The following is a 26,610-nucleotide window of genomic DNA, read 5'->3' as shown; positions in this document are numbered from 1 at the left end:
TCTGTAGTTTTATGGCCTCTTCAGCGTCCGTTGAGAACCATATAACTGGTTTTCGATGTACGCTGAAGGGGTCATACAACTGGAGCTCCGAATGTCATCGGGTCTCAGTGGACAGAACACACTGCCATGTTTCCAACTTGAAAAACCAAGCATAGTTCGTTTTTAGGTTAGTTAGAATTCAATCAAATGTCCATTTCAATGATTTTTTCACAATAGCCTTCCGTCTTAATGTTTGAACCAGTTACAGGTAGGTCTGTCCCCTTTATTTTGATTTTGATTTGTTTGTTTGTTACTTACGTAGGTGGACCTTCAGGATTGGCCACGCGGTTTGTGCGAACTGCTATTGGGACAAGCACTCCTGCTTCATTGTGCGTGGCCAACCCCCGAAGAAAACCCGAAGCAGCCAGCTACGTCAACACTGCAATGGCAATTGACACCGATATATAAACAGGATACATTCATCTGAACTAGGAATAGCTATGGAGGGGGCTGAAGTCAATCACCAGTCTCAAGCAGAAACGGCATATCGATTGTCGTTGTTCTCATCGTCTAAACAAGAAGTCTATATAATGCAATGCAAGCCGGCCACATGCCGGTCAACAGTGGGTGTATCTAAATCTAATCAAAAATGGAAGCCTTCATAGAGTTAGGCTGAATATACTCGGACGCATTGCGGAAGCTGGTGAAACCCCAGCGGATCTGTCCCGCCATGGCAATCTCAACATCCAAGTCCTTCGCAAACTGCCAAGCGAGACCGGTATCACGCTGGAAGGCACGACCGACCAGAATGACATCAAGATCATCCTCGTTCAGAATCTTCTCTCCCAAGTTTCCGTTGTTGATCATACCAACAGCAGCAACAAGCATCTTATCCCCAACAGCCTTCTTGACAGCAGCAGCGTAAGGGACCTGGAAAGCAGGGCCAGAGGTAACTTTCTGAGCAGCGTGCACACCACCAGTACTGATATCAATCAGGTCGACACAGCCCTGCGCGGCAAGCGCACGAGCGAACTCAATAGTGTCCTCAAGCTTCCAGCCCTTCTCATCTGGCATGCTGTTCTCGAGCCAGTCGGTAGCCGAGACACGGAGGAAGACGGGCACATTATCACCGACAGCGTCGCGGGTCAACTGAGCAATCTCCAAAGACAGACGAATACGGTTCTCGAAGCTGCCACCGTAGTTATCGGTACGCTTGTTGGAAGAGGCGCTCAGGAACGACGAGAGGAGGTAACCGTGAGCATTGTGGATCTCGATGAAATCACAGCCAGCGGCAATAGCACGCTTAACAGCAGCAACCCAGGCAGTCTTGACCTCGGCGATATCGTCCTGGGTCATGGCAATGGGGGTAGGGTCGCCCTCAGCAAAGGGAATGGCACTGGGAGCCTTGACGTTATCGGTCCAGCCGCCGACAGAGTTGTTGGCGACAACACCGCCAAGCCAAGGGGCCACGGTGGAGGCCTTGCGGCCGGCGTGTGCGAGCTGGATACCGATTTTCTGGCCCTGGCTGTGCGCGAACTCAACGACCTGCTTCAGAGGCGCGATCTGCGAGTCCTTCCAGAGACCCAGGCAGCCGGGAGTGATGCGGCCTTCGGGGACAACACCGGTTGCTTCGATGATCATGTTTCCAGGTCCGCGCTGGGCAATGGCGCCGTAGTGCGCCATGTGCCAGGCGGTCATGTGGCCATCTTCGGCACTGTATTGGCACATGGGAGCCAGCTGGAGGGTTATTGTTAGCTATGTGTTTATGCACAATATTGGGGAGGAATTACATACACCAAGGCGGTTTTGGAAAGTCACTCCCCTGACGGTGAGGGGCTTAAATAGCTTGGGAATGGGCTTTCCGCTCGTTTGAGGATCGCGAGCTGTGCCTGCCGGGGGGCTCTGGGCAGGGGTGAAGTATGAGATGCCCTCGGCGGGCTTAACGGAGACGTCAGGCCAGGTCATTTTGATGGTGTTCAGGTATGTATAATATTATATGTGTGAATGATTCCATTTTACAGGGGTTGGACCGAGTTATATACTGATCTCCAGTGGGGAAGTTTGATTTATCATCGAAAATTTTCGATATGAATTACTATCTGATTCTGGAGGCGAACAAATCACGAAATATCCACGGAATTCAATATCCCGCAGTTTTAACCATATGGTTCCATTTGTCAGGGCAGCAAAATGATAAGCTCTCCTATAAAAAATCGTGAAAAGTCGCCGAATGAGATCCACCCGGTTGAATACAGGCCCGATTTGCCATCGGGATCTTCCATCCTCGGCACATAGGGGTGATTATGTAATGTCTCCGGCACCCAAACTCTGCAGTTTTAAGCTTATTTCTACTCCTAGGAACATTGAGTATGCAAGTGATAGTGTGGATATGACTGACTTACAATGAGATACGTGTGTACAATACCATTTGACGGTTGATATCCTTTCAAGGTATAACAAGTTACTCCTGTGGGATTTACTCACTTTTAAAGCTGGCAACATGATCACTATATCGCTTCCTAATTAGACGATCCGTGATATACGGCATCGAGCAACTTCAACCGGAGTTGAGTTCATTCAAACACCTCCATGCCGGCATTTGCAGGAGGAAGGAGAACCGGTATTGGCTGTGGTTGGGGCGGGTTGTATGATTCTATTGATTCATTTAGAATATTCATGATGCGTAGACATTGGACTTTTAGGTTGAAGTTCGGAAATTCTGATATCAGCTCGGCAATTGAGGTTTTAAGGAGAGGGATTGGAATTTCGGCCTCTAGGCTATTCTTGCCAGCTTTGATTTAAATTCCAGTTATATCCGCGATGAAGCAACTGAGAAACGACATCTCGCCACATCGAAAATCAGAGGGAATTGCAAGGAAACTCTTTATAGCCCCCTCTAACAAGGATCCAATCAGACGTCGAGTATGTAGCCCGATTTAAAACTCATGGCCAATTAGGCTTCTGCGCTCTCACAATCCATATCGGGAAATCAGCTTAATCGAAAAGAAAGTGCCGGAACCCGCTTACATACTCATTTCAGCGTTGAACGTATCCACCTGGGCATGGATGGAACCACGATGCTGATTGGTTCTCGGCAGTAATAGTCAATAGTCCTCAGGATAGTATAAATAGACACAGTACGTTCTAGAAGCAAACGGGACCTGTAGATAGGAATACAGTATCCCTTAATTTTGGGAAAACCTTTCTTTTAAAAAGCCAAGAGAGAATCGCTGAAAAGTCAAAGAGCGCAAAAATAAAACCATCGATATAATATGCAACAGAACCATAATCACACAACTCAACAGCATCAAGTTCGCTTTAATGTTTCCTGACAATGTCTATGACATCGAGGAGCTTTCCCCTGATGATCGCGCTCTGTTTGCGCAGAAGTATCGGAAACATCTCCACAATATAGCGCAAGCAGCAATATGGACCACCTACATCTACTTCGCAGCGCGGCTGTTTTTCACCTTGACGACGCCGGAGCAAACATGGAAAATGTGGATAATGCTTGGAGTTGAGGGACTATTTGCTCGCAAGTTACCCCCCGATAAAGAGCACCCAACGACCGCTGACCCAGTTAGACCTGTCCCTGAACCACCAACGCTTGTCCCTAGCCGCAACAGCAAAGTCACCACACCAAACCCCCCGCAAGAGATTACGCAGCGATAAACACCTGCCCAGAGTTGACGTGCTAGTAACATGCTGCGGAGAGCCAATCGAAATTATCCTCGACACAGTCCGGGCAGCATGTTGCCTAGACTACCCAACCTCCGACTTCCGAGTCCGACTTCTAGACGACGGAGCCTCAAATGACCTACACGACGCAATCGCGAAACTCACCACCAAATGGCCACACCTATCCTACCACACCCGCGGCAAGCAATCCGGAAAATCATTCGCCAAAGCAGACAACCTCAACTACGCCCTATTCTCCCTCCAAACCGACGATCCACCGGAGTTCTGCACAGTCGTCGACGCAGACTCCATCCTCATGCCGGAATTCCTCCGCGCAACGCTGCCACATCTACTCGCAGATCCGAAGACCGCATTACTCACCACGCGACAGTATTTCTATAATCTGCCCCGCGGCGATCCCCTCTCCCAGTCGCGCGCTTACTTCTACACGTGCGAGAACGCCGAACTTGATCTTCTCGGTCATGCGCTAGACGCGGGATCAGGTGCTGTCTTCCGTCGGGATGCGATTCTCGACGCGGGCGGATACCCGACCTATTCTTTCTCGGAGGATTGGCAGCTGTCGTTGATTCTGCGAGGGTTGGGGATGCGCACGATGCAGGTACAGGAGGTTTTGCAGTTTGGGCTCGTTCCTACTTCGCTTGCGGGGCATCTTAAACAGCGGAATCGGTGGCATATCGGGCACTCTCAGCAGATTTCGGTTTTGTTTCCTTCTGTCAATAAGGCGATTCCAGAGCATCTGCGCTGGGATATTGCTCTTGGGGGATTGTCTATTATGGCGGGGCTTGTGAGCTATTCGGTTGGTTTTGTTGCTCTGCCTTTTCTTCTTGTCTCTGATGGTGGGTTTATTCCTGCTGGATCGGCGTTGGAGGTCAAGGCTCAGGTTGTTCTGGCTACCGTGCATGTTGCAGCTACATGGGCATATGATTGGGCTCGGAGTGTACATGCGGGTGTTCCATTTGTGCCTTTTGCGCATGCAGAGAATAGTTGGCTTGCTACTGGTAAGTTTGGAAGGTTTCTACATGTTCGGTGGCCCTGAGGATTGATCCTAACCTGCTGTGTTAACAGCGCATTTGTATGCCATTGTACGATTTCATCTATTCGGAAGCAAGCCAAAGGGATCCTTTGTTACCGGAAGCACCGCCAACTCGAGTGAAAATACCACGTCCATTTCGTCGTTCCCAAAGACATACAGATATACCCTGCAAAGTGGTGCTTTGTTCAACATTTGTCTTTTTATTGGGACTGTTGGGGCTATACTCTCTGCGGTATGGGCGGCTATCTCCGACGGATCGACAATTTCCAAACTGCTCACTACAATCGCTTGGCCGCCGTTGCTGCACTTGTGCCTTTTGGTGATTATGAACAATTGGGTACCCATTGCTCATCTTTTCAATCCTCCGATCTATCCCTCCAGAGACTCGAGGTTGCGTACCACGGGGGAGGGAGTATCATACCCACGAGCGGAGGTTGTAAGGGGAACTTAGCTCTGGGAAGACTTTCCTTGGCCTCTGTCGCTCGTTGGTGCCAATTGTTCTTTTGGGGGGCGTTTGTGGGTGCTGTGATATCATAGAGCTTGGCTTGGCTTTATGTTAGACGGTAGAGAAAATGTAGCAAAAGATCGGGCAAAGAGGTCACGAGGACGGCAGTCACGTTACGCTGGACCTCGGGAATGTCAACGGCAATTTCAGCGAGAACTCAAAGATGAGGAGCAGCAGACTAATTTCCGGGGAAACTTTGAGTTTGCACCTTCTAAGTGGATCATTGAAGGTTGCCTAGGCTACTTCGTAGGGCATTGGGGGTAGGGATGATGGCAGGGAGAGAAATTTCGTAGCAAACGTGCTGACCAGGTGGTTTGTGTTCTCTACCTAGGTAGTCTTCCGGCAAATTTATACGTTATACTACTAGTAGAAGACGTTATGGATCTTCTCGACGGGAACTGGGAATAACCGAGGGAGTTGAGGAAATAAGTGCCTTTGGTACAGCCAAGCATTGAAGTGTCATCTACACTTCCGACATCCTGAATACCTAGTTCGGATTAAAGCCATGCGCAAATATGGTAAAAATAGAGGCATCCGCTAAAATCTCGCGACTGTGCGTATTCGAACCTCAAAATTGAGAGCAATCAAATCCCTCCAGAGCGACGATCTTCTCCGCAATATGGGGGATCGTCATCCCCCTCCCCCCGCCCCCTCACAAGGTCCGTTCACGCCCATTTATTGAGGCCTGTTTCAAGATCCCCACAAAAAGGTCAAGGTACCATCATGTTTCAATAAACTGATCGACCGATTTCAAACACCGAGGTTCCAATTTTGAATCCGCCTGTGAATCCGGGGGTGGCCGAGGCAGCCATCGTGTTCATGTGGGCCCGTCAGCAAGTGAATGAATTGAACAAGACCCCATCAGCAGTGGGCTTGCAAACTAAAATGTGACTTGATTTCCTCCAGTCAACTCTGCACTATACCCACGATTCACACCATGCCCCCTACTCCTGACCTGACGGCCGGGCACCTCGGCCACCTTACTCCTGACCAGGAAGCAAAGGTAATCGAATTCTGGATCATCATCTTGACCTCCGTTGCGACTGTATTGTCTGCTGTTTATGAGGTCCCCATTCCAAAGGGCTCCCCCAGTAAGCTGTTTGCTGCGCTGGATAAGATCGATGAGCCGACGGTGGAGGCTATTATTAGCGCGTTGAAGGGCGAAGACACCGATAGGCAGACAACGAACGGGACCGCACCGGCGGAATCAAATGGGAACATCAACGGAGAAACCAATGGCACAACGGACGGACACACCAATGGAGAAAATCACTCCGACAATATCGAGCAGAGATCGCTCGACAAGGTGGACGCGCTCATGGATGAACATGCCAAAGATACTATCATTTCGGAAATGGCCAACCGAAAGGTCACCCCCCGCACACTTTTCTTCCCTTTTCGCGCAGCTCCGCGAGCTCGGCGTGCAAGATGCAGAGATCAAGTCCATGGAGGATATCCTCTCTAAGATGACGCCTCAGGAAATGTGCTTTGCGATCTTGAAGATGATCAAGCAGGAACATCCAGATAGCTTATTGCTCCGGTTCTTGCGCGCCCGGAAATGGGATGTCGGAAAGGCATTCTCGATGATGGCCTCGAACATTCTGTGGAGAAAGGAAGTGGAGGTCGATGAAGAGATCCTGCCCCGGGGAGAGGAATATGCTCTGGAGCAATCCCGTAGTGCCAAGGCTCCTTCGAAGGAGAAGAAGGCAGGTGCCGACTTTATCAATCAACTCAAAATGGGCAAGAGCTTCCTTCATGGCTTTGACAGGGACGGTCGGCCCGTTATCTATGTTAGGGTGAAGATCCACAAGCCAGGTGCTCAGAGTGAGGAAGCTCTCGAGCGGTATATTGTTCACGTTATTGAGGCAGTGCGACTTATCGTGACCCCTCCGGTTGAAACGGGTGTATGTTCGAGTGAATGTTGAGATATTGACCCACGCTGACATAGTCACAGACAATTGTCTTTGATCTGACGGGATTCGGGTTGTCCAACATGGTAGGACCCCATAGTACGGCTAGATGGGATGTCTGGTCTCATATTAATCTTTGCAATAGGAATATCCTCCAGTCAAGTTCATCCTCAAATGCTTCGAAGCAAACTATCCGGAGTCTCTAGGGCAACTGCTTATCCATAACGCACCCTGGATTTTCTCCGGTAAGTCATCCCTAGGGAATCGTCGTGTTCCATTGCAGTGTACTGACGACGCCACTTCCACCAATCAGGAATCTGGAAACTCATCCACGGCTGGATGGACCCCGTCGTCGCATCGAAAGTGCATTTCACAAAGTCAGTCGCCGACCTGGACAAGTTTATTCCACGCAATAAGATCCCCAAAGAATTCTCCGGCGACGAAAACTGGACCTATAAATACGACGAGCCCGTGGAAGATGAGAACGCGGTGATGAAAGACACAACAACACGCGACTCCATCATGTACGACCGCATGATGATCGGCATCCGGATGATCGGTGCCACAGCAGCGTGGATCTCTGCCAGCTCGCAGTCTGACGGGAAGGAAGGGGTGTCGAAAGTGGAAGAACTCAAATCGCGACGGAATGCTGTTATTTATGAGTTCCGCGTGAACTATTGGAAATTGGACCCTTATATTCGAGCGCGGTCGTTCATTGATCGCAATGGGATGCTTGCGGCTAGCCGTGGACTTGAGAAAGGCGCTATTTCCAACGGTCAGGCAAAGTAGAGTCGTTTGTTGTTTGTTTGGGTATTGTTAGAATCGGCAGGAATGGGCACAATGAATTATACCGCCACAATGTTTACTTTATTCCCGGAGTCTAGAACCCACTTTTGAGATACTACTCGCGACATGCACGACCTTTGGCACGGGGTATATGCCCTTGCCTGAAAGTCCCCGATGGCTTTGTGCAAACCAGCGAGGCGAAGAAGCCCAGCAGCTACGCGCCGGAAGTGTATCGTCAATCTTCCGTAGGTGTAAGCCTTTGACGCTCGACTTCCATTCTTGCCTCCATTGAGCATAGATTCTATCGCGGATAAAGGCGTTCTCCCTCGACAGCAGCGGTCGGAAGGTGTGGGCCAAGTAGACTTCAGCACAACCCACTCTAACCCGGACCTAACCCAACCTAACCCAACCTAAAATGGGTTTTAGGTCCATTGGTTCGACCTAACGATGGGTTTAGGGTTATTACCTATAACCCAAAACCTATTAGGTAGCCTATTAGGGCCCTAATATAGAGCAAACTAGCCAAATAGCCTTCTAGCGTGTAGGTGTATAATTAATGCATTTTTTGCTTATAATATTGAGTATTTTGTTTACAGATAGGTCTTCTAGAATAAATAAGGACAAATTAGATGATTATATTAGGATATATTTCTCTAATATTGCTTAAAATTATTATCTACTCTACTCTTACGTTTCCTCCCTAAGGCCTATATCTAAGTTATAGTCTCTAGTAACTATAGCTCTATTAACTACCTCTATATCTATATCTATTAGATAAGGAGATATCTCTTATAGTCTACTATATACTCTCTCCTCCTCCTCCTTATTATTACTAATTAAGTTAAGCTTAGTATCCTATAAAGGATAAAGGTCCTTTCAATTATAAAATAGGGGAATGATAGGATATACGTAATATGTATCGTAATCAATGCGTGTAGGGTTCGCTAGGTGATCGATCCTACTTCTTAGAGCACTAGGATTTTTCCTTTAATCCTAGGGCCCCCCCGGGCCCCCTAACTTCTAATAAGAGTTAGTCTTAATATATAGAGATAATATACTTTAGTCCTCCCCCGCTATTCGTATCTTACCTAGTTAATAGGCTTTATACCTAATAACTATATATCTTTATTTTGCTGAGCGGAGCGAAGCAAATAATACAGGCAATATACCCAAGGGTCTGTGACCTGCCAGTTCTTCACGAGAAAAGAGTGCATTTGATTTCAAAATACTAAGTACAAGGGGGAAAGAGAAAAAGGGGAAAGGATCGACACTACAAGATCCTTTTGTGCGTCGAGACCTCTAGTCGGGGACTTCAGGCAGAAATCTCTGTCGACCCTCGTCCCGGACTCTAGTCTGTCACATGCCTGGAAACAAACATCATCACGTGACCGCAAGAACCTCCAGATCGTCACATAACCCCCGGCTAAAACTGCATTCAGCCTCTGAATGCTGGCTTGTCGTCATCAGGATGTTCATCGAGGATGATATCTCTTTTTGAAGCATCAATCCAGTCTTGTAAACGCATTGGGGGACCTGGTTTGGAAGGATATTGATCATGGAACTCTTGAACCTTTTGCGGTGCATGCTTGAAGTTCCCAGCGGGATACCATTGTAGATCAAGATCATGTCCTAACCACTGCACTCGATACTGCAGTTTTCGGTAATACGTTCTTGCATCCAGCAATTTGTCAACTTCCCATTCATCTTCTTCATTGATCTTGATTGGCGGAGGGGGATCAACATGTTGTCCCGTTAAGGGCTCAGTAGTCGCTGCTCTTCGTAGCTTGCTAGCATGGAAAACTGGGTGTACTTGGATCGAATCCGGTAGATCAAGTTCGTAAGAATTGCCGATCTTATTGATAATCTTGTACGGACCACTCGCTAAGTGGGCGAGTTTCCGACCAGGCTGGGCAAGCTGCCAGTCTTTCGTTGTCACGAAAACGTGGTCGCCAACACCGAAATCTTCCTCTCTCCGATGTCGATTCGCCTGCCGGATCTGTAACTGCTGTGACTTCGCAATCTGTTCCTTTGTCTGAGTCCAGATCTCTTGTAGATTTGAAAGCATCTGCACGGCGTCCTGCTCATTTGGTGTCACGGTTTCCTGATCTTTCCAGTCGAAAGACATAGCCGGTTCATATCCTCTCTCGATGAAGAATGGGGACTTCTTCGTGGTATCTTGGGGAAGGATAGAAGCTGCGAAATCTACCATGGGTAGTATTTCTGACCAATTATCCTGGTTCTGCTCAACGTAGGGTCGTAATCTCTGGGCCATGTACTGATTCGCAATCTCACTCTGACCATCGGTCTGGGGATGGTATGCAGTTGATAACTTCCTCTTGATTCCAAGGATTCGACAGAACTCAGTCCAGAACTCGGAAACGAACTGTCCTCCACGGTCAGAGACGATAGTCTCTGGGATGCCGGTGGTTCGTATCACGTTGTCGATAAACAACCGAGCCATCTGCTTCGCATTCGTATCTTTGTAGCAGGGAATAGAAATTGGTCTCTTACTAAAGCGGTCAACTACCACAAAGACAGTGTCGTACCCGTGTCGGTCCCTCGGGAATGAGCGGAAATCCATAGAAATGTGTTGCCAAGGCCTTTCTGGGATAGGGAGGGGGTGCAGCAGTCCAGGAACTCGATCCCTCCATGCTTTAGTTCGTTTGCAGACCAAGCAGTTATCCACATATCGTTTGATATCTGCTATCCACCCGGGCCAATGATATCTTGTAGAAATAAGCTTCTTCAGCTTTTCTATACCAGGATGTGAAGTCATCGGTTGTCGGTGCACCTCATCTAGCAATCTAGCACGTAGATCATCTTCATCCGGAACTTCCAGGCGTTCTTCGTAGAGGAGGAGTCCATCTCGGAGGGTCCATTTCGGGTTGTTTCCTTCTACCGCAATCCGACGGAATTCGTCGAGCTCCGAACTCTCGCGGTTTGCCTGTTTCACCCTATCAACAACTTCTTGCGCGTCCTCTGGTTGGATTGGGTTTAGATCCAGTGGATAAACGCCCTTCTCCAAACAGTCCGCTGGTAAGAGCGTCAACTGCCTACCATTATCGACACAAGGTGACTCCTTTCTCGATAACACGTCTGCGACGATGTTTTTCTTCCCCGGTCGGTATTTGATCAAGAAATGGAATTGCGAGAGGAACTCGCTCCACCTCGCTTGTCGTTGGTTCATTTGTCGGGTGGTCATGAAATATTCTAGAGATTGATGGTCCGTGAGAATCTCGAAACGATCTTGTCGTGCGAGACCTTCGAGCTCTGGTCTCCATTCCTGCAATGCACGGATGATAGCAAGGAGTTCCTTATCCCGCACTTCATAGTTCAACTCTGCAGCTTGCATAGTTTTTGAATAGAAAGCCACCGGATGCCAGAAATCGTCATCTTCATAGTACTGAGACAATACTGCTCCTAACACACCGTCTGAAGCATCAGTTTCCACTCTTGTTTTTCGTGTTGGGTCGTAATGACGGAGTATCGGTGCGGTGACCAGCTTCTCCTTCAGGAGCGTGAAGGCTGCTTCACAATGGGCAGACCATTCGTACGGGACGCCCTGTCGAGTCAGATGATGCAGAGGCTTCGAAATCAAACTATATCCCTGGATGAATCGTCGATAGAAGTTGCAGAATCCGAGGAAGGATTGCACGCCTTTCACTGTCGATGGGGTCTTCCATGACTGGATCACCCGGATCTTCTCAGGATCAACCGCGATACCATCTGTACTCACGATAAACCCAAGGAACTTGGTCTTCGTGACAGCAAATTCACACTTTGAGAGAGCAACTTGCAAACCAGCCTTCTGCAGTCGGGAGAGCACTTCTCTCACCTGTCTGTGATGTTCTTCAAGAGTCTCACTGTAGATAAGGATGTCATCTACAAAGGCAACTACGTATTCATCCATGCATTCTCGTAAGATGTTATTCATGAACCGCTGAAACGTAGCCGGTCCGTTAGTCAACCCGAATGGTGTCACCTTATACTTGAAGGATCCGTACCGTGTCCTAAAGGTCGTCAAGTCCTCCGCTCCTGGGGTTAAACGAATCCGGTGGAAACCCTGTCTGATATCAAGCTTGGTAAAGTACTTCGCTTTGCTAGTTCGTTGAAGCACTTCGTCGATCAGAGGGAGTGGGTAACAGTCTTTTTTGGTAATTGCATTCAACTTTCGGAAGTCCACACAGAATCGGAGTCCACCACCAGGCTTCTTTGCCATCAAGATTGGAGATGCGTAAGGGGACGCGCTTGGCACAATGAAGCCCTTATCCAGATTCTCAACAATGTACTGTTTCGCCGCCTTCAGCTCGTCAAGAGACAGCTTATAAAGGGGACAGTAACCCGGTTGTGCTTCAGCTTCAAGAACAATATCGTGATCCACACCGGGTCTGTATGGGGGCAATTCATCCGACTTCTTCTTTGAAAACACTTCGGCTAGGTCGTGATACTCTAGCGGCAATGTCCTCTTGATCTCTTGAAGTTCAGGATCCTCCTCGACAGACGACTTTACAGTAAGAATTCGGTCTATCTCACAGAGTGAGGTAGCAAAGATCTCGATTCCTTCTGTAGGGTCTCTCTTTTTCCGTGCTTCCCATCTATCGAATCCGACTCTTCCAATTGCACTGATATCGATTGCAGGAAGGGGAGGTTTGTCTTCTTTCTCATTGGAGAGTGGAACATTTGGTATCTCATCCTTGATGTTCCGTACCATCTTTCTCTGCTCTTGTATCTGCCAGTGTCCGTACTGGCGCTCACGGGCGTGAAGATAGATATCCTTCTTCGGTTTCTGTACTTCCGTAGTTGTCTCCATCAACTCGAAGAGACGATCTCTCCGGTCTGCGTCCTTCTGGTGAATGTCGTCTTGCGGAGATCTCTGTAGGATAGTCTTCGGGGTTGGGACAGAGATCTTACTCGCCACTTCATCGAAGAGAGTCCTTTCATCTGGCCAAATCATCCGGTGTCGTCGACAGTCGAGAAGGACATCATGCTCGGCAAACCACATCCGCCCGAGGATGATATCGTATTTTCCCAAGTCTGCAATCAACATAGGGATCTGTCGTTGAATCCTTCCATCGATACAAATCGTAAGGAAAGCCACATGTCGTATAGGTTCTGCTAGTTTACCGTTGAAACCTCGCACTGGGCATTCACGGTCTAGTCTTTCTACCCTGAGTCCGAAACGCTTGCCCAATATTATAACCATTGACGAATTGATAAAAACGTAACCATCTGCTCCAGTGTCACCGAGTGCTGAAATAGAAAATGAGCGTCCATTGTGCATTAGCTGTGTATTGAAAACTAAGCTATCTCTGGGACCGCCAATCAACTTCTGTAAATCTAGCGAAAACAGTGACACCTTCCGTCCGCCTAGGAGGGAGACTTCGCCTAGGCAGGAACTTTTCCCGAATCGGTATCAGCTTCAAGCTCCACGATCTCGTCCACACGGGGAGGGTTCATAGTGGGAGTAGTCGTCGCGACAGCGAGGGTCGGTTTCTTCTTCGGACAATCACGGGTCATATGTCCATGTTCCTTGCAGTTAAAGCATCGTCCTTCTCTCATTAAGGTCTCTCTTTCGGAGGCAGACAGACTCGGAGTGTACTCGCGCTTCACGCGGGGAGTGCTTGACTGGTTCGCGGCGGATGCACCTCCGGCACCGGCAGCGGGGATCGTAGATCGGGTACGTGAGGAGGTCTTTGCTTCCTGCTGGAGACTGATCTCGTGCGCCATGCTCTGACAGCTCTGCGTGAATGCATCGAATGAGACAGTATCTTGGTTGACTGCCCACATGACTTGACTCTGAAGTAGGTACGGGAGTTTCGAATACAGATCACGCTTGCGGTTTTCGGCAACAACGACAGCTTCTTCGGCGAGCTGCATGAACTCCGCAAGGAAATCAGTGAAACTATCCTTCGGTTTCATCTTGAGCTTATGGTATGCGGTGTAAGCTTCTGCACGTCGGTTTGGGTTCGCGAAGACAGTCTTCAGGTGAAGGATAATATCCTCAGCGTCTGCGTACGGGATGCTAGCATCGGAGCTCATCCGGGGAGCAATGTGTAGCTGAGCTTTACCTTCGCAACGACTCTGGACATAGAGCTTGCGGTGAACAGGCAAAGGGTAATGGTCAGCGTTTGCCTCGAGTTTCTGGCGAATCACAGTTTCCCAAGTCTCAAATCGGACTTCCTTTCCGTCGTTCAGCATGGGTGCATCAGGCATTTTGGTGGACTTCCGAGCGGTAGCGGCCTCCACAATCGGTGCGCCGGTACTATGCTGATTCTGACCTTGGAGATTCAGGAGACGGAAGGCAAGTTCACCACGTTCGCGGATAGCGATGTCTCTATGGGCGATGGCCTCGTCTCGCTCGATGCGGAGTGCTTCCATAGCATTGTCAGGTTCAGTTCTCTCTGCTCTCAGTACAATGATCTCATCTTCGAGTTCCTGGACCAGATTTCGCAGTCTCTGGTGATCACGAGCAAGCTCAACAAATCTTTCACTTCTCGGTGTCTGGCGCAACCGTGCGCTGATCGGTTCTTCTTCTTCATCACGTTCACCAGTATCAACTGGTCTCTGCGGATCGGGGGTCGGGGTATGCGGTTCATGAGCAGCGACAGTTTCTTGCTCAGTCTCTTCATCAGGCACGGGGACAGGCTGTCTGTCCCGATTCGTGGGTGGGTTTCGTCTCGGACCGACCATCTTGATTGGTCGGTGGTTCTCGGTACGGGTCCGGGATCAACGTGGGTCAAGGTCTTGGCTGTACGGTGCCAAGGAACGAAAGTGGGGATGTGACGGGGCCGAAACCAATCAAATTGATGGTTTGTACAGCCGTACTGTCATAAAGAAATTGAGATGGTACTTAGTATTATGTGACCTGCCAGTTCTTCACGAGAAAAGAGTGCATTTGATTTCAAAATACTAAGTACAAGGGGGAAAGAGAAAAGGGGAAAGGATCGACACTACAAGATCCTTTTGTGCGTCGAGACCTCTAGTCGGGGACTTCAGGCAGAAATCTCTGTCGACCCTCGTCCCGGACTCTAGTCTGTCACATGCCTGGAAACAAACATCATCACGTGACCGCAAGAACCTCCAGATCGTCACAGGGTCTATGCTAAAAAATCCGCCTACGAATTCTAAGATCCTGCCCTCTGATTGGCTGAAAAATTTACCCGTCATGTGAACAGGGTAGGGCTATATCATGTGATCAAACTTTTCGTAGGCTGTTTGCCCGGCCCGGATTGCACGTGCTAGACAATGCCACGTGCTTAATATATGCTTCCTATTGTCATCCGGCCTATATATAACCCGGCTTTATATAGGTCCTATTGCTCTTTTTATAATACGGTCCTATACCGCGTCTTCTAATGCTAACTTTCTATCTTATACACTACCTTACCTCTACCTCGCTCTATAGCTCTTTTTATATATACCTATAGCCCTCCTCGCGTTCTAATAGATCCTATAACCTACGTTAACTACGGTAATACTAAGCCTACGGATTAATTTAACGTATCGTAGGATCCCACGGCCCGTACTATATCCCTTCGAACCTATCTCGATTATCGCACTCGGCGTAACTAGGTATCTACGTAATATCCTATCTATATAATACGCTATTATCTAACACTTTATAAAGTAACGCGCGTAAAAGAGACGTATAGACCGCGACGTTAACACCCTATAAAGCGCGTCCCCTACCCGGCCTATACGTTAAGATTTCTCACCCGCCGTAGCCTATTATCTAATCGAGCCCGCTAGATCTCTAACCTAGTAGCCGTAGATACGCTAGGTGCCGCGTCTATAAGTATATAGACTAGTTCTAGAACCGCCGCTAACTAGATATTCTTACCACTAAGTGCCTAGACTACTATTAGAGCTAGAGACCGCCCGCTAGACCCCTATCTATTAAGGTTTAGATCTATATACGGCCTATCCTATAGACCGATCACTATATATACGTTAAATATAGTACCGCTAAGCCGCTAGACTAATTCTAGAATCGCCGCCGGGCTAGTCCCCTAACTTAAGCCTATCTCTAGTACCGCGAGGAAGCCTCTACTAAGGTTTATAACTTCCGCACTATCTTTATATTACTAATATCCCCTCTCTAAATAGCTTATAGTATCTAGGCCCGCTATCATACCTTCTAACGCTATTCCTAGCTACGCGGCCTCTACTATAGCCTATAATACGAAGAAGAGGGAGTACCGCGTCCGGCGTCGCGCCGGTAAGGAGGTCTCTTAGACTCCTCCCCTCCTAGGATCGTTAGTTCCCCCCTCCTCTTATATCTTATTATCTTCCGATCCCCCTACGCTATCTTTATCGTAGTATTTCCCGTCCTCGCCCCCTCTCCCTACGCTTAGTACGCCTCGCGCTTCCCTAGGTCGGCCTATAGCTAGTCCTACCTATACCCTACCGCCTTTCTCTTAGGAGTAGCCTTTATAAGCCTAGTCGGTCTATACCGATACGCTTAGGCCTTTAATAGAGGCGTAATAGACTCTAGTCCGTGACTTCTAGGATACACTTCGAGAATATACTATAGAGACCTATACGCGATATAAGGAGCGTTAGTTCGATATAAAGTGCGTAATATAGGGGCCCTAGGCCGGAGTCTATTATTAGTATTATACTAAGGATAAGGACGAGGACTAGAAGCTAGTTCTATCGGACCGTACCTACTTTTATAGTCTAAGTAACGATATATATCCTAATAATATCCCGTTCTACCTCCCTACCCTAATATAAGTAGAAGAGATACTAATTTTTCCTTTATTTATACTATTATTAAAGTCCGCTAGGTTCGTGGCTAATAGTATTTCTACTATAGCTACGTAGCGCACTTCCTAGTAAATATTCCTAAGGTTTATAAACGGCTATCACTACTCCCTACTAAGCTAGACCTTATTATACTTCGACCGGTAGACACTATAGACCGTCTATAGCTCCGCCGCTAGTTTAATCGTGACTTTATAGTCCGCCGCGTAGCGGTTATATAGTGGCTCCGGTTCCTTACTACCTACTACCTAGATTACCGCTATCTCACTATCGACCTAGATCGCCTATCTTAGCTACCGCTTAATGATAACGTCTCCGACCTTATACTATCCTAAATCTAGCCTATTAAGCCTAAAGATCCCCTAGCGTTATCCTAGCTAGACTCTTCTATCTAAGACGACTTAAAACCCGAGTATATAGCCGTCCCTAACCTAGAGAACGAATTAGATAAAGAGGCCGTGCTATATAATATCGTCTTCGTAGCCCGCCCGCCGCCTAAGGAGTTATTACTATCCTAGCGTCGCTACCTCACCCTACCTTCTATTAGAGCCACTCCGCTATTCGAGTTTAGTGGTAGCTAGCCTATACTCTCCCTCGCCTTCCCGACCCTTTTCCTATATAGTAAGGCCGAGTTTTAGGCTTCCTATATACGTATAGTTAAGTTTAAAGAGTGGTACCGGCACCTAATATATTATAAGTTAGGCCGTTTCGTATAGTATCCTCGGTTCCGCTTTATAGTTTTTAATATACTTATATAGCGCTCCGCTATATCCTAGGCCGACTTCTTTATTAAAGGCTATAGTAACCGCGAGATCTTAACGGATAACCTCTATATAGCTTTTAAAAGTAATACCCCTAAGGCCTAGAAACTACTTTAAGATATCGCGTGTTATTCTACCTACCTCTAAGGCACCTAGCCCTACTAGAATACCCGCCGCTATAACCTACTCGCCTACGTCTAAAACCTTAGTGCTATATATCTCTTTATTACCCTCTCGGCCGCCGACCTCTATTAGGATAACCTTATACACTATCTCCCTAAATATAGGGACTAGCTAGTAGCTAATAGCGTTATATAGTGCCGTATTATATAAACTAACCTATAAGAGAATCCTTATATCGTCGCCTAGTAGTTTAATATACGCTTTAAGGCCTTCTAAGAGAAAGTCCTAAAGCGGATATTTAATATTAGCGACTACTAGAACCGATACGAGTAGTAGGGCCGAGGCTCGGTCTATAACCACACCCTATACTAGATCTATAGCTATCTAGACCCTAAGCTCCTAGATACCCCTAAGCTCCGCTCCCACTTTACCCGGTATTAGGGTATATATATCTCCGCGGTAAATCCGACTCCTAGCTATATAGCGTACGCTATCTATAAATAAGCCCGATTAGACCTATAGCTCCGGCCCGAGGATTAGTATAATACTATCGAATATCTAGGGCGTGTGGTTAACTAGGTCTAGCGCTACTAATATAGCGCCTAGTATTACCTATATAAGAATAAGACTATAGGCTAGACTAACTACTATATAGGATTCCCCTATTAGATTTATATAGAACCGGTCCTAGTAAAGCCGCTTAGCGCCACTTACTACCGTTTATAGCTAGAGCGCGACGACCCGCACCTTAACCTATATAATCTAGTTATTAGTATAGCGTGGCTAGCTAATATAGATATCGCTCTATATACCGGTACTAAGGCTCTACTAAATTATCTCTTTAAGTATATTAGTAAGTCCGAGCGCCTAATATAAAGCTATATCGATATAATACGCGGTATTCTCCCTTATATTAATAATCGCACTCCGCTCCTCTCGGCTATACGTAAGATAATAAACGCTTTACTCTCCTAGTGTGATTAGTCCGCCTAGGAAGTTTTATAGATTCTACTCTATATCCCGCTATATTATAGTAGCTAGACTATAGTCGCTATCTAATACCGCGCCTAAGACGACTAGGCGATATTATACTATACCTAACCTAATAAGGAGATCTAGCTATATAAGTCGCTACTTACGAAGTACTATAAACGTCCCTCCGAATATAAGATAACTATATACTTAGAGTTCCTTCGACGTTTTAATTATAAGACTAAGAAGCCCTATAGTGATACCGTACTAGACTATATCCTATTATACTAGCCCTAGTATCGGCCCGGCACGATAGACTATATCTAGGTTAAGGTCACGCTCTACCACCTATTCTAGTATAAAGATAAACTTCTTAAGCTTAATAGTATTAGGTTTAGCTCTTAGCTAGACGTATATTAGCACTACTAGGCCTCCTATAGCTATCCCGACGATCGGTATAGCCGCGAGGTTAACGATACCCTAGAGGACCTATACGAGGATTCCGCCTATAAGGATAATAAGGACGAGCCGCCCCACTCCTAGTAAGACTTAGCGCGGCGTGGCCTAAACTAAGATCTAGCTATATATATCTAGGACCCTAATAACCTTAGAGAGCGTGATCTCGACTATAAGTATAACTAGACGCCCTATATACACTATAATATAGACCTCTATATCCCCCTAGACTACTAGAAGGAGTCTATATCTATAGACCCCGCGCCTCTTAAAGCCTAGTCTAACGCCTCGCCTAGCACCCTCTAGCTAAAGTAGCGGTAGATATTCGATATAATTATCGAGTATTTCTATAAGTCACTTATAGTAAGACCTAATCCTATACTACTAAATATCGATAGTAAGGCAGGGATAGGAAAGTCCTACCTAATAATACTTCTATCCGCCACTCTTACTTAGATAGCTAGGGAGGCTAGCGTTTATAGCCCTATCCTATATATAGCCCTAATAGGGGTTACTATATTTAATATAATAGGCCGGACGTTATATTTATTATTCCGCCTCCCTCTTAAGCTTATAGGTGAGTACGTATCCCTACCTACCGATATAATTAAGGCTATATAGGAGGTCTTTAATAATATCCGTTACCTCGTTATCGATAAGAAGTCTATAGTCGGGCTTAATATACTATTCTAGATCGAGTAGCGGTACTAGGAGATCTTCCCCCGCTCCTAGGACCGCTACTTTAGTAGTCTTAGTGTCCTACTTATAGGTGATTTTTTCTAGCTCCCTCCGGTCCTCTAGAAGCCTATATTCTCTAACTTACCTATACCTAAACCTTATAAGATATAGGCTAAGGCCTTCTATACGGCCTTTAACCGGACTATCGAGCTTAACACTATTATACGCTAGTAGGGTACCGATAACACTAGCGTCTAGTTCCGCGGTACACTAGACCGGCTTTATAAGGAGCGTCTTACTCGTAGGGACTTTAAGCTCCTCGTATCCCGAGTCTATAGTAATAATCCTCGCGAGGCTATAGCGTTCGCTAATACCCTACGTATCCTACCCACTCGGAGCTAGATATAGTAGTATAATTATAGCTATCTCTAAGACCTCTATTAGCCTATCCTTACGCTTACTACCGCCTATACTAGTACTAGTACTAAAGCTACCTCTACTAAGGAGGCCGGTAACCTCTATTATATAATCTAGTTCTCTATTAGTAGCTATATTATACTCCTCGATAATATCTAGACCGAATATAGCCTTATTAACGGGGCCTTTAGCACTATTAAAGATATAGTATAGCGCCCTAGTACCACGGACCCTTATTATAAAACCCCTATAGCCCTCCTTATACGGTTTAAGAACTTTATAGGCTATAGAATTAGGCCTAATCGCTCCCCTACTATCCCTATTCTCCCTACTATACGCGAGTTCCTTATAGGGAACTAATAGTATACGAGGACCTAGTTTCCCCTAGTCCTATTATACGCTATAATAGTCTATAAGATATAGGGTATTACTATAGACTAGGTAGTGCTTAATATCACCGAGCGGCCCTATTCCTTAGGCCTCTACTATATAGTAGTGTCCTAGGTCCGTATCCTACTAGGAGTTCTCTTTAAGGAGGCTATTAGTTTCGATCGCCTCTAACCCGCTCGGCCTACGCCGACTATACTAATACGTCTAGATAACTAGTAACGCCGTATACTATAGTATATACCGCTACCGGGCTCGATTTCGTCCCCTATAGCCACCCTAGTCCTTCGCCTATCCCCGCGTGCTATATTAGGCCGATTTATACCGTCCCGTATCCTAGTCCGGTCCCCTATTACCTCCTTACCTATATCGTCCCCTTCTCTCTATAGGGCTACTACCCGCCTACCGTTATCACTAAAGCCGCCGCTAAGATAGCTTATAGAAGACTAGATCTCCTCCTCCCCCCCTTTAGTTAGCGTAGCCCCCGGCCCTATCGTCTCCGCTATCTCCGTCGTCTCTATAATAAGCGAGCCTATACTAATATAGTGTCTAATTCTTCTCTATAAGGACCTTTCTAAGCGTTATAGAAGCTAATTTAATAGCTAAGACCGTCTTTTAATCTATCTATTTACTTCACTACTTTTACCGCGCTTTTATAGCTCTAATTTAGGCCTATAGAGTTATAGTCTCTATCCCTATCTCTTACTACCCCTTTAGTATTTATCCTCTTCCTTCCTAGTATCTCCTTTAGGCTATTTACCTCCTATCACCTTTAACTATATCGTTATATATCTATTAGAAGCGCTATCGACGTTTACACTCTAATTCCCCTCCGATAGTAACTTAACCCTTACTAAGCCCTTAGCTCCTACCTTCTCTTACCTTAGTCCGGCTACTAACTCGTCTAGGTAAGTATTCCGCTAGTCCCTATACCTTTACCCTATTAATAGTTTTTTAGTCCTCGGCTAGTCTAACCCTATTATAACGCCCTTACCGAGCCTAATATCGTACGGTCTTAACACCTATAGCGATCTAGTATCTAATCCTAACTCTTTAGGCTAGGAGAGGGAGTGCTAGGCGTTAATCTATACCGACTCCCTATACCTAGACTAGCGATATAGGGCGTCTAGCTAGCCTTATTACTAGAATATAAAGTTAGGGAGACTATCGATCCGCTCGGCCCTAGGTTAGCGGTTTAGCGTTATAGTTAACCCCTCCGACTAATACGCCTCCTATATATAGAGTAATAGACTATTCTAATCGTATATCGTCGCTATCCTCTCTAACTCCTAGGTATTATTTAGTAGTATATATATAAACTACGCTTTCGACGGTAGTAGTGATTCCTACTCCTTCTACACTAATATACCGGATAGCGTCGCCTAGTACTTTATTATTTAGGCCCTAGGCGCTAAGATTATTATTCCTCTCTAGTAGGGGCTATAGATTAGTTATACTCCTACCTCTTACTATATAACGCTCTAATAGTCGGTGATACCTATCCTACCTTCCTAAAATATATAGTCCGAGTATTATAAAGCACGCTCGCTATCTAAACCTATCACTCTTTTATCGCCTAGTAGCACGCCGCGCTCTAATACGGCCTAGCCTAGGCCTAGACTATAAGCACTACCTACTTCACCCCTATATAGGTCCCTAGTCACCTAGAGCCTATACACTAAGCCTATTCGAAATCTATAACACACTAGAGAGTAGGTAGATTAGGTACGTCGCTAGGTTAGCTAGGATCGGGCAGTCCTTAATACCCGTATTACTAAACTTAAACACACCGCCTAAGAGCTAGACCTAGTAGATAATAAAACTAAAGAGGACCTTTCTATATAGATACTATAAGCCATAGGCCGTTATCTAAGTATATATAGAATCTAGCCCGTTCTAAACCATCTAGTAGTCCTATTATATATATAATTAAGTCGATTTATACTATAATTAGTACCCGGACTATAATAGGACATTTAGATATATATCATTCTCTATACGGCTCTACGCCTAGCGTATACGTTATAAATAGAATATTTAATAACGGTTTAAGTATTAATACCTATATCTATCTACCTATAAAATTAGTATATTATTATAGGGTACGTTTAAGGATATATATATATATATATATTATTAATAGACTTCCTTATAGATTTATTATATAGTATTATACTAGGAATCCTTAGGAGGACCCTCTAAAAGATCCTTAGGAGCTTATATACGCCTAGAATCCTTAGGAGCACTCTCTAGAGGATCCTTAGGAGTATTATATACGTCTAGAATCCTTAGGAGCACCCTCTAGAGGATCCTTAGGAGTATTATATACGCCTAGAATCCTCTAGAGGATCCTCTAGAGGATTCCAATATCTAAGCACCCTCTTAAATAGTATATATAGATCATACTATATTATATTAAAAGTAGGATCTATATATATATTATAGATTTAAAGCTACTATAAAGACTTTCGGGTCTATCTATCTAGGTTAGTATACTCCACTAGAATCCTCCCTTAGGATTATAATATATAATCTTATACTTCCTCGCCTAAAGCCTATAGTTAATTATAATCGCTAGCTAAACCGCCCTTTAGCACCCTATATCTAAACATATATTAGGGTAGAGGTTATAAAGACCTATAGTGCCTAGTCCGGGACCCTATATATAAATAAATAATTAGTATAGTTACCTTAGAATATATAGTATATATATACGCTATCGAAAAGCATAGAACCGTCTATATTAACTATAACCTTATAGGTCTCAAAGACCGCTAGCCCTATAACGTATTATTTATAGCGATCGATACTTATAGCTTAGATACCGAAGCGTTATCTATATATAGCGATATAGCCCGCTAAGTCTATCGGCATTTATACCTTATAGGCCCCTCTATCGTCCGTATACTAATTAACATTTAAGTATTACAAATCCTTAATACTCCCTAGGTATATTAATATCTCGGATAGGAGCCGGGTCGTACCTAGTCGTTCCTAGGCCTAATACTCTTATAAGTTATCTACTATATATATTAGTATATAGTCTATAATTAGTATCTAGTATATATCCTTACTAATCGGCACTAATAACTTATCTAGTAGCCTAATACTTAGGTTCCTATTAGGTAGTAGTTCGTCTCGGTTTATAGCTATCCCTATTAATACTATCCTATTATATATATAAGATATAAGCATACCTTTATCGTTACTCTCCTCCTTAATATCTCCTCTATTACTATCTTATACCGCTCTAAGAACGGTATTAAACTAACTCTCTAGCTAGTCCTCTATTATACTAGTAGAGGGTGATACTTATAGAGCCTAATAAGGTAAACCGGCGTTAGTAGTAACGTAGATTAACTGATTTAGGAAACTATAGGGTCGAATAGAGTTAATATATCACTAGTAGTAGCTATATAGCACCCGTATTCTACTTACGGCTTATACACTAGCCCTATACTTAGTAGTCTAACTTAATAGATTAACTATTCGATAGGTATAGGTGGTAAGAGAGTTAATAGTAGTAAGAGAGTTAATGGTAGTAAGAGAGTTGATAGTAGTAAGAGAGTAAATATCTAGAGGTTTTACTACCTAATTGCCTCACTCTCTCACTAGATACTATCTTATTAGCCCTTTTATCCTTACCTATATATATAATAGCCTAGAGTCGCCTAGCTAGCCACCTTAACCTCGCTTTCTTATTACTTTTTATCACTCCTTTTCACACTATACCTACCTAGTACTTATATATAGTAATCTTTATTATAGCTAATAGTACTAAGCTAGTTATATCCCCTATACCACTATTATACGGTAAGTATTATAAGCTATAGCCTAAATATACACCTATACGCTATACTAACGATTTCTTTAGCCGTATAGTGGTTCCTAGACCGATAGGGTAACCCTATAGTTAACCTCGCCGGCTCTCCTAGGGAACTCACCTATACCTTATCTATTAACTAGTTTAGTCCCTATATCGACTAGGTCTGTAATAAGTATAACCTTAAGGTTTACTAGGTCTCTAGCTATACTAATAGCGTTATAGCCCTCTTCGGTTAGCGATTTAGCCGTATCGCGTCTTATAACTAGGCCTACTATAATTACTCCCTCCGCTAACACGCTTTCTAGTCCTACCGTATTACTATTAATAAGGATAGTAACGCCCTCTTTAAGGGGGTATATATAAACTATATATTCTATAACTAGGCCACTAGCTACTTATTTAGTATATTCTACTATTCCCTCCTACATTTCTAGCTTTAGAGTCTAACTATATAGTCCCTTATAGTCTATAACCTACCCCCCTTTACCCGTACCCTCTTTAATAAGACTAAACTAGCTAAACTATACACTAAAGATAGTAACACTTATATATACGCCGTTACTACCTCCTAGTATAGCTTCTAAGTGATCTATATTATTAGTATACCGCCTAGATTATAGTGATCTTTATAACGCCTATAGCTATCTCTTAAATTAAACCCTCTATAAACTATATCACACTTTATATACCTATAACCCGCCTAACTTAATCTTCACCTCCACTTACTCCTATAGCTATATTATAGTTATCCGAGTTACCCTCTAGTATAGCGTCTCGGTTCACTATAGAGCTTAGTATAGCCCGGACTATTAAATTTATTAGTCACTATCTATAGTAATTATAGAATATACTATTCCCTATATACTAAAGCTATATATATAGTGCTCTATCTTAAAGGCGTAGCCTATATACGCCCCCTAAAACACTAGCTCTCCTTTTTTATTTATAGCTACCTTATAGGACTTAAAGGGCGCTAGGCCGGCCCGGCACTACTCGTATTCCTAACCCTTAGGCGCTACTATCCCGATTCGCTAGCTATAGAGGGCCTCGGCTCTATAACGGTATACTAGAATTAGTATCTTAGGGATACTATTACTATTATATTTCTAGTCTATATCCGGGCTATCCTAACGGACTATATTATAGTATTTCTTCTCTACTAGGCCTCGAATTAGTTTCCGGCTATTAGGGTTTCCGTTAATATTAATATATATCTCTCCGGCTATATCACCTATTAGTAAAGTCCCCTAATCCTTATCCTAATATAGCCTACCGTTTATCTATAGGGGCTTTACCTCTAGTAAACCACTTAGTCCCTTAAGGTTTTAGGCTATATAGGCGATATCGTTATTAGCCGGTAAGTCGTATATTATAAATAGGTCTATAGAGATATCACTAGCTAAAGACGTATCTATAGAACTCTCTTCGGCGTCCTCTAGTGGCGTAGTAAAGATATCTATAGCCGAATAACTACTATAGTAGTATTAAATCGGTATATATATTATATAGTATCTACTAAAAGCTTACTACACGTAGGCTTTATTTTCCTCTTATCCCTCACTCACTCCTCCCCCTCGACCCTTAACTTCTTCTTCTAACTTCTTATCCTAGTAAGACTCTTTATTATATACTTCACTATTATCTATCACTATCTTTAAAAATACTATCGCCTAAGGCTAAAGCTAAGGCTAGAAAGTAGCGTAAGACCTCTAAACGCCTATATTATAAGTCCTTGGTCCCCTCGTCCGACGATAGTGTCACGTTTATTAAAAGTAAGCCTATCACGGCCTAAAGTAAGTTAATTATATACCCTATCCTCTCTACTCGCGTCTATACTAATATAAACTAACGTTAGTAATACCTAGCCCGCTATATTACCGCCTTAGCCTAGTCTATACAATCTAGATAGGTATTAGAGTAGTAGAAGAATCTAAGCCTAGCTAACCTACCGCCCCCCTATACCGCTAATCCTAACTTATACACTACTTACCGATAACACCTTTACTTTATAAGCACGATACTATAAGTACTATCGCGAGACCTTAGCCGCACTCGCCTATATAGAATATAAGCGGTAGTAACTAAACGCTCGTATATCGTAGTTTTATAAGGAGCTAGCCTAAGGTCTAGCCGACTAGCCCTCTAATACCGAGGTTAAGATATAGGATAGCACTAAGTAGCTAAGAGCGGAGATATAGAAGTAAGTGGGCGAGCTATATATATATCCTATCTATATACCCTATCTAATCTTTATTATAGGAAACAATCAATTTATATATATACTCTATTAGTCTAGTATTATAATATCTAAT

General features: G+C 44.8%; 3 protein-coding genes across 3 annotated transcripts; 2 read left to right on the top strand and 1 right to left on the bottom strand.

Moving 5' to 3' along the window:
• Positions 1-618: 618 nt before the first annotated feature.
• Positions 619-1,944, bottom strand: N7489_003996 (NADH:flavin oxidoreductase/NADH oxidase; the record flags this gene model as incomplete). Its single annotated transcript, XM_056709748.1, has 2 exons — positions 619-1,716; positions 1,774-1,944. The coding sequence occupies 2 exons, from the start codon at positions 1,942-1,944 to the stop codon at positions 619-621; spliced, it is 1,269 nt and encodes a 422-aa protein (XP_056568169.1).
• A 1,356-nt stretch (positions 1,945-3,300) lies between these two features.
• N7489_003995 (glycosyltransferase family 2 protein) lies at positions 3,301-5,162 on the top strand (the record flags this gene model as incomplete). Its single annotated transcript, XM_056709747.1, has 3 exons — positions 3,301-3,514; positions 3,564-4,676; positions 4,744-5,162. 3 exons carry the CDS (start codon positions 3,301-3,303, stop codon positions 5,160-5,162), a joined length of 1,746 nt encoding a protein of 581 aa, XP_056568168.1.
• Positions 5,163-6,153: 991 nt separating this feature from the next.
• On the top strand, positions 6,154-7,915 carry N7489_003994 (CRAL-TRIO domain-containing protein; the record flags this gene model as incomplete). Its single annotated transcript, XM_056709746.1, has 5 exons — positions 6,154-6,585; positions 6,623-7,120; positions 7,171-7,212; positions 7,272-7,371; positions 7,440-7,915. The coding sequence occupies 5 exons, from the start codon at positions 6,154-6,156 to the stop codon at positions 7,913-7,915; spliced, it is 1,548 nt and encodes a 515-aa protein (XP_056568167.1).
• Between the last annotated feature and the right edge of the window lie 18,695 nt (positions 7,916-26,610).

This window comes from Penicillium chrysogenum, assembly GCF_028827035.1.
Source record: "Penicillium chrysogenum strain IBT 35668 chromosome Unknown utg000002l_segment0_segment0, whole genome shotgun sequence".
Taxonomy (NCBI): Eukaryota; Fungi; Ascomycota; class Eurotiomycetes; order Eurotiales; family Aspergillaceae; genus Penicillium; species Penicillium chrysogenum.
This window is presented reverse-complemented; position numbering and strand designations above follow the sequence as displayed.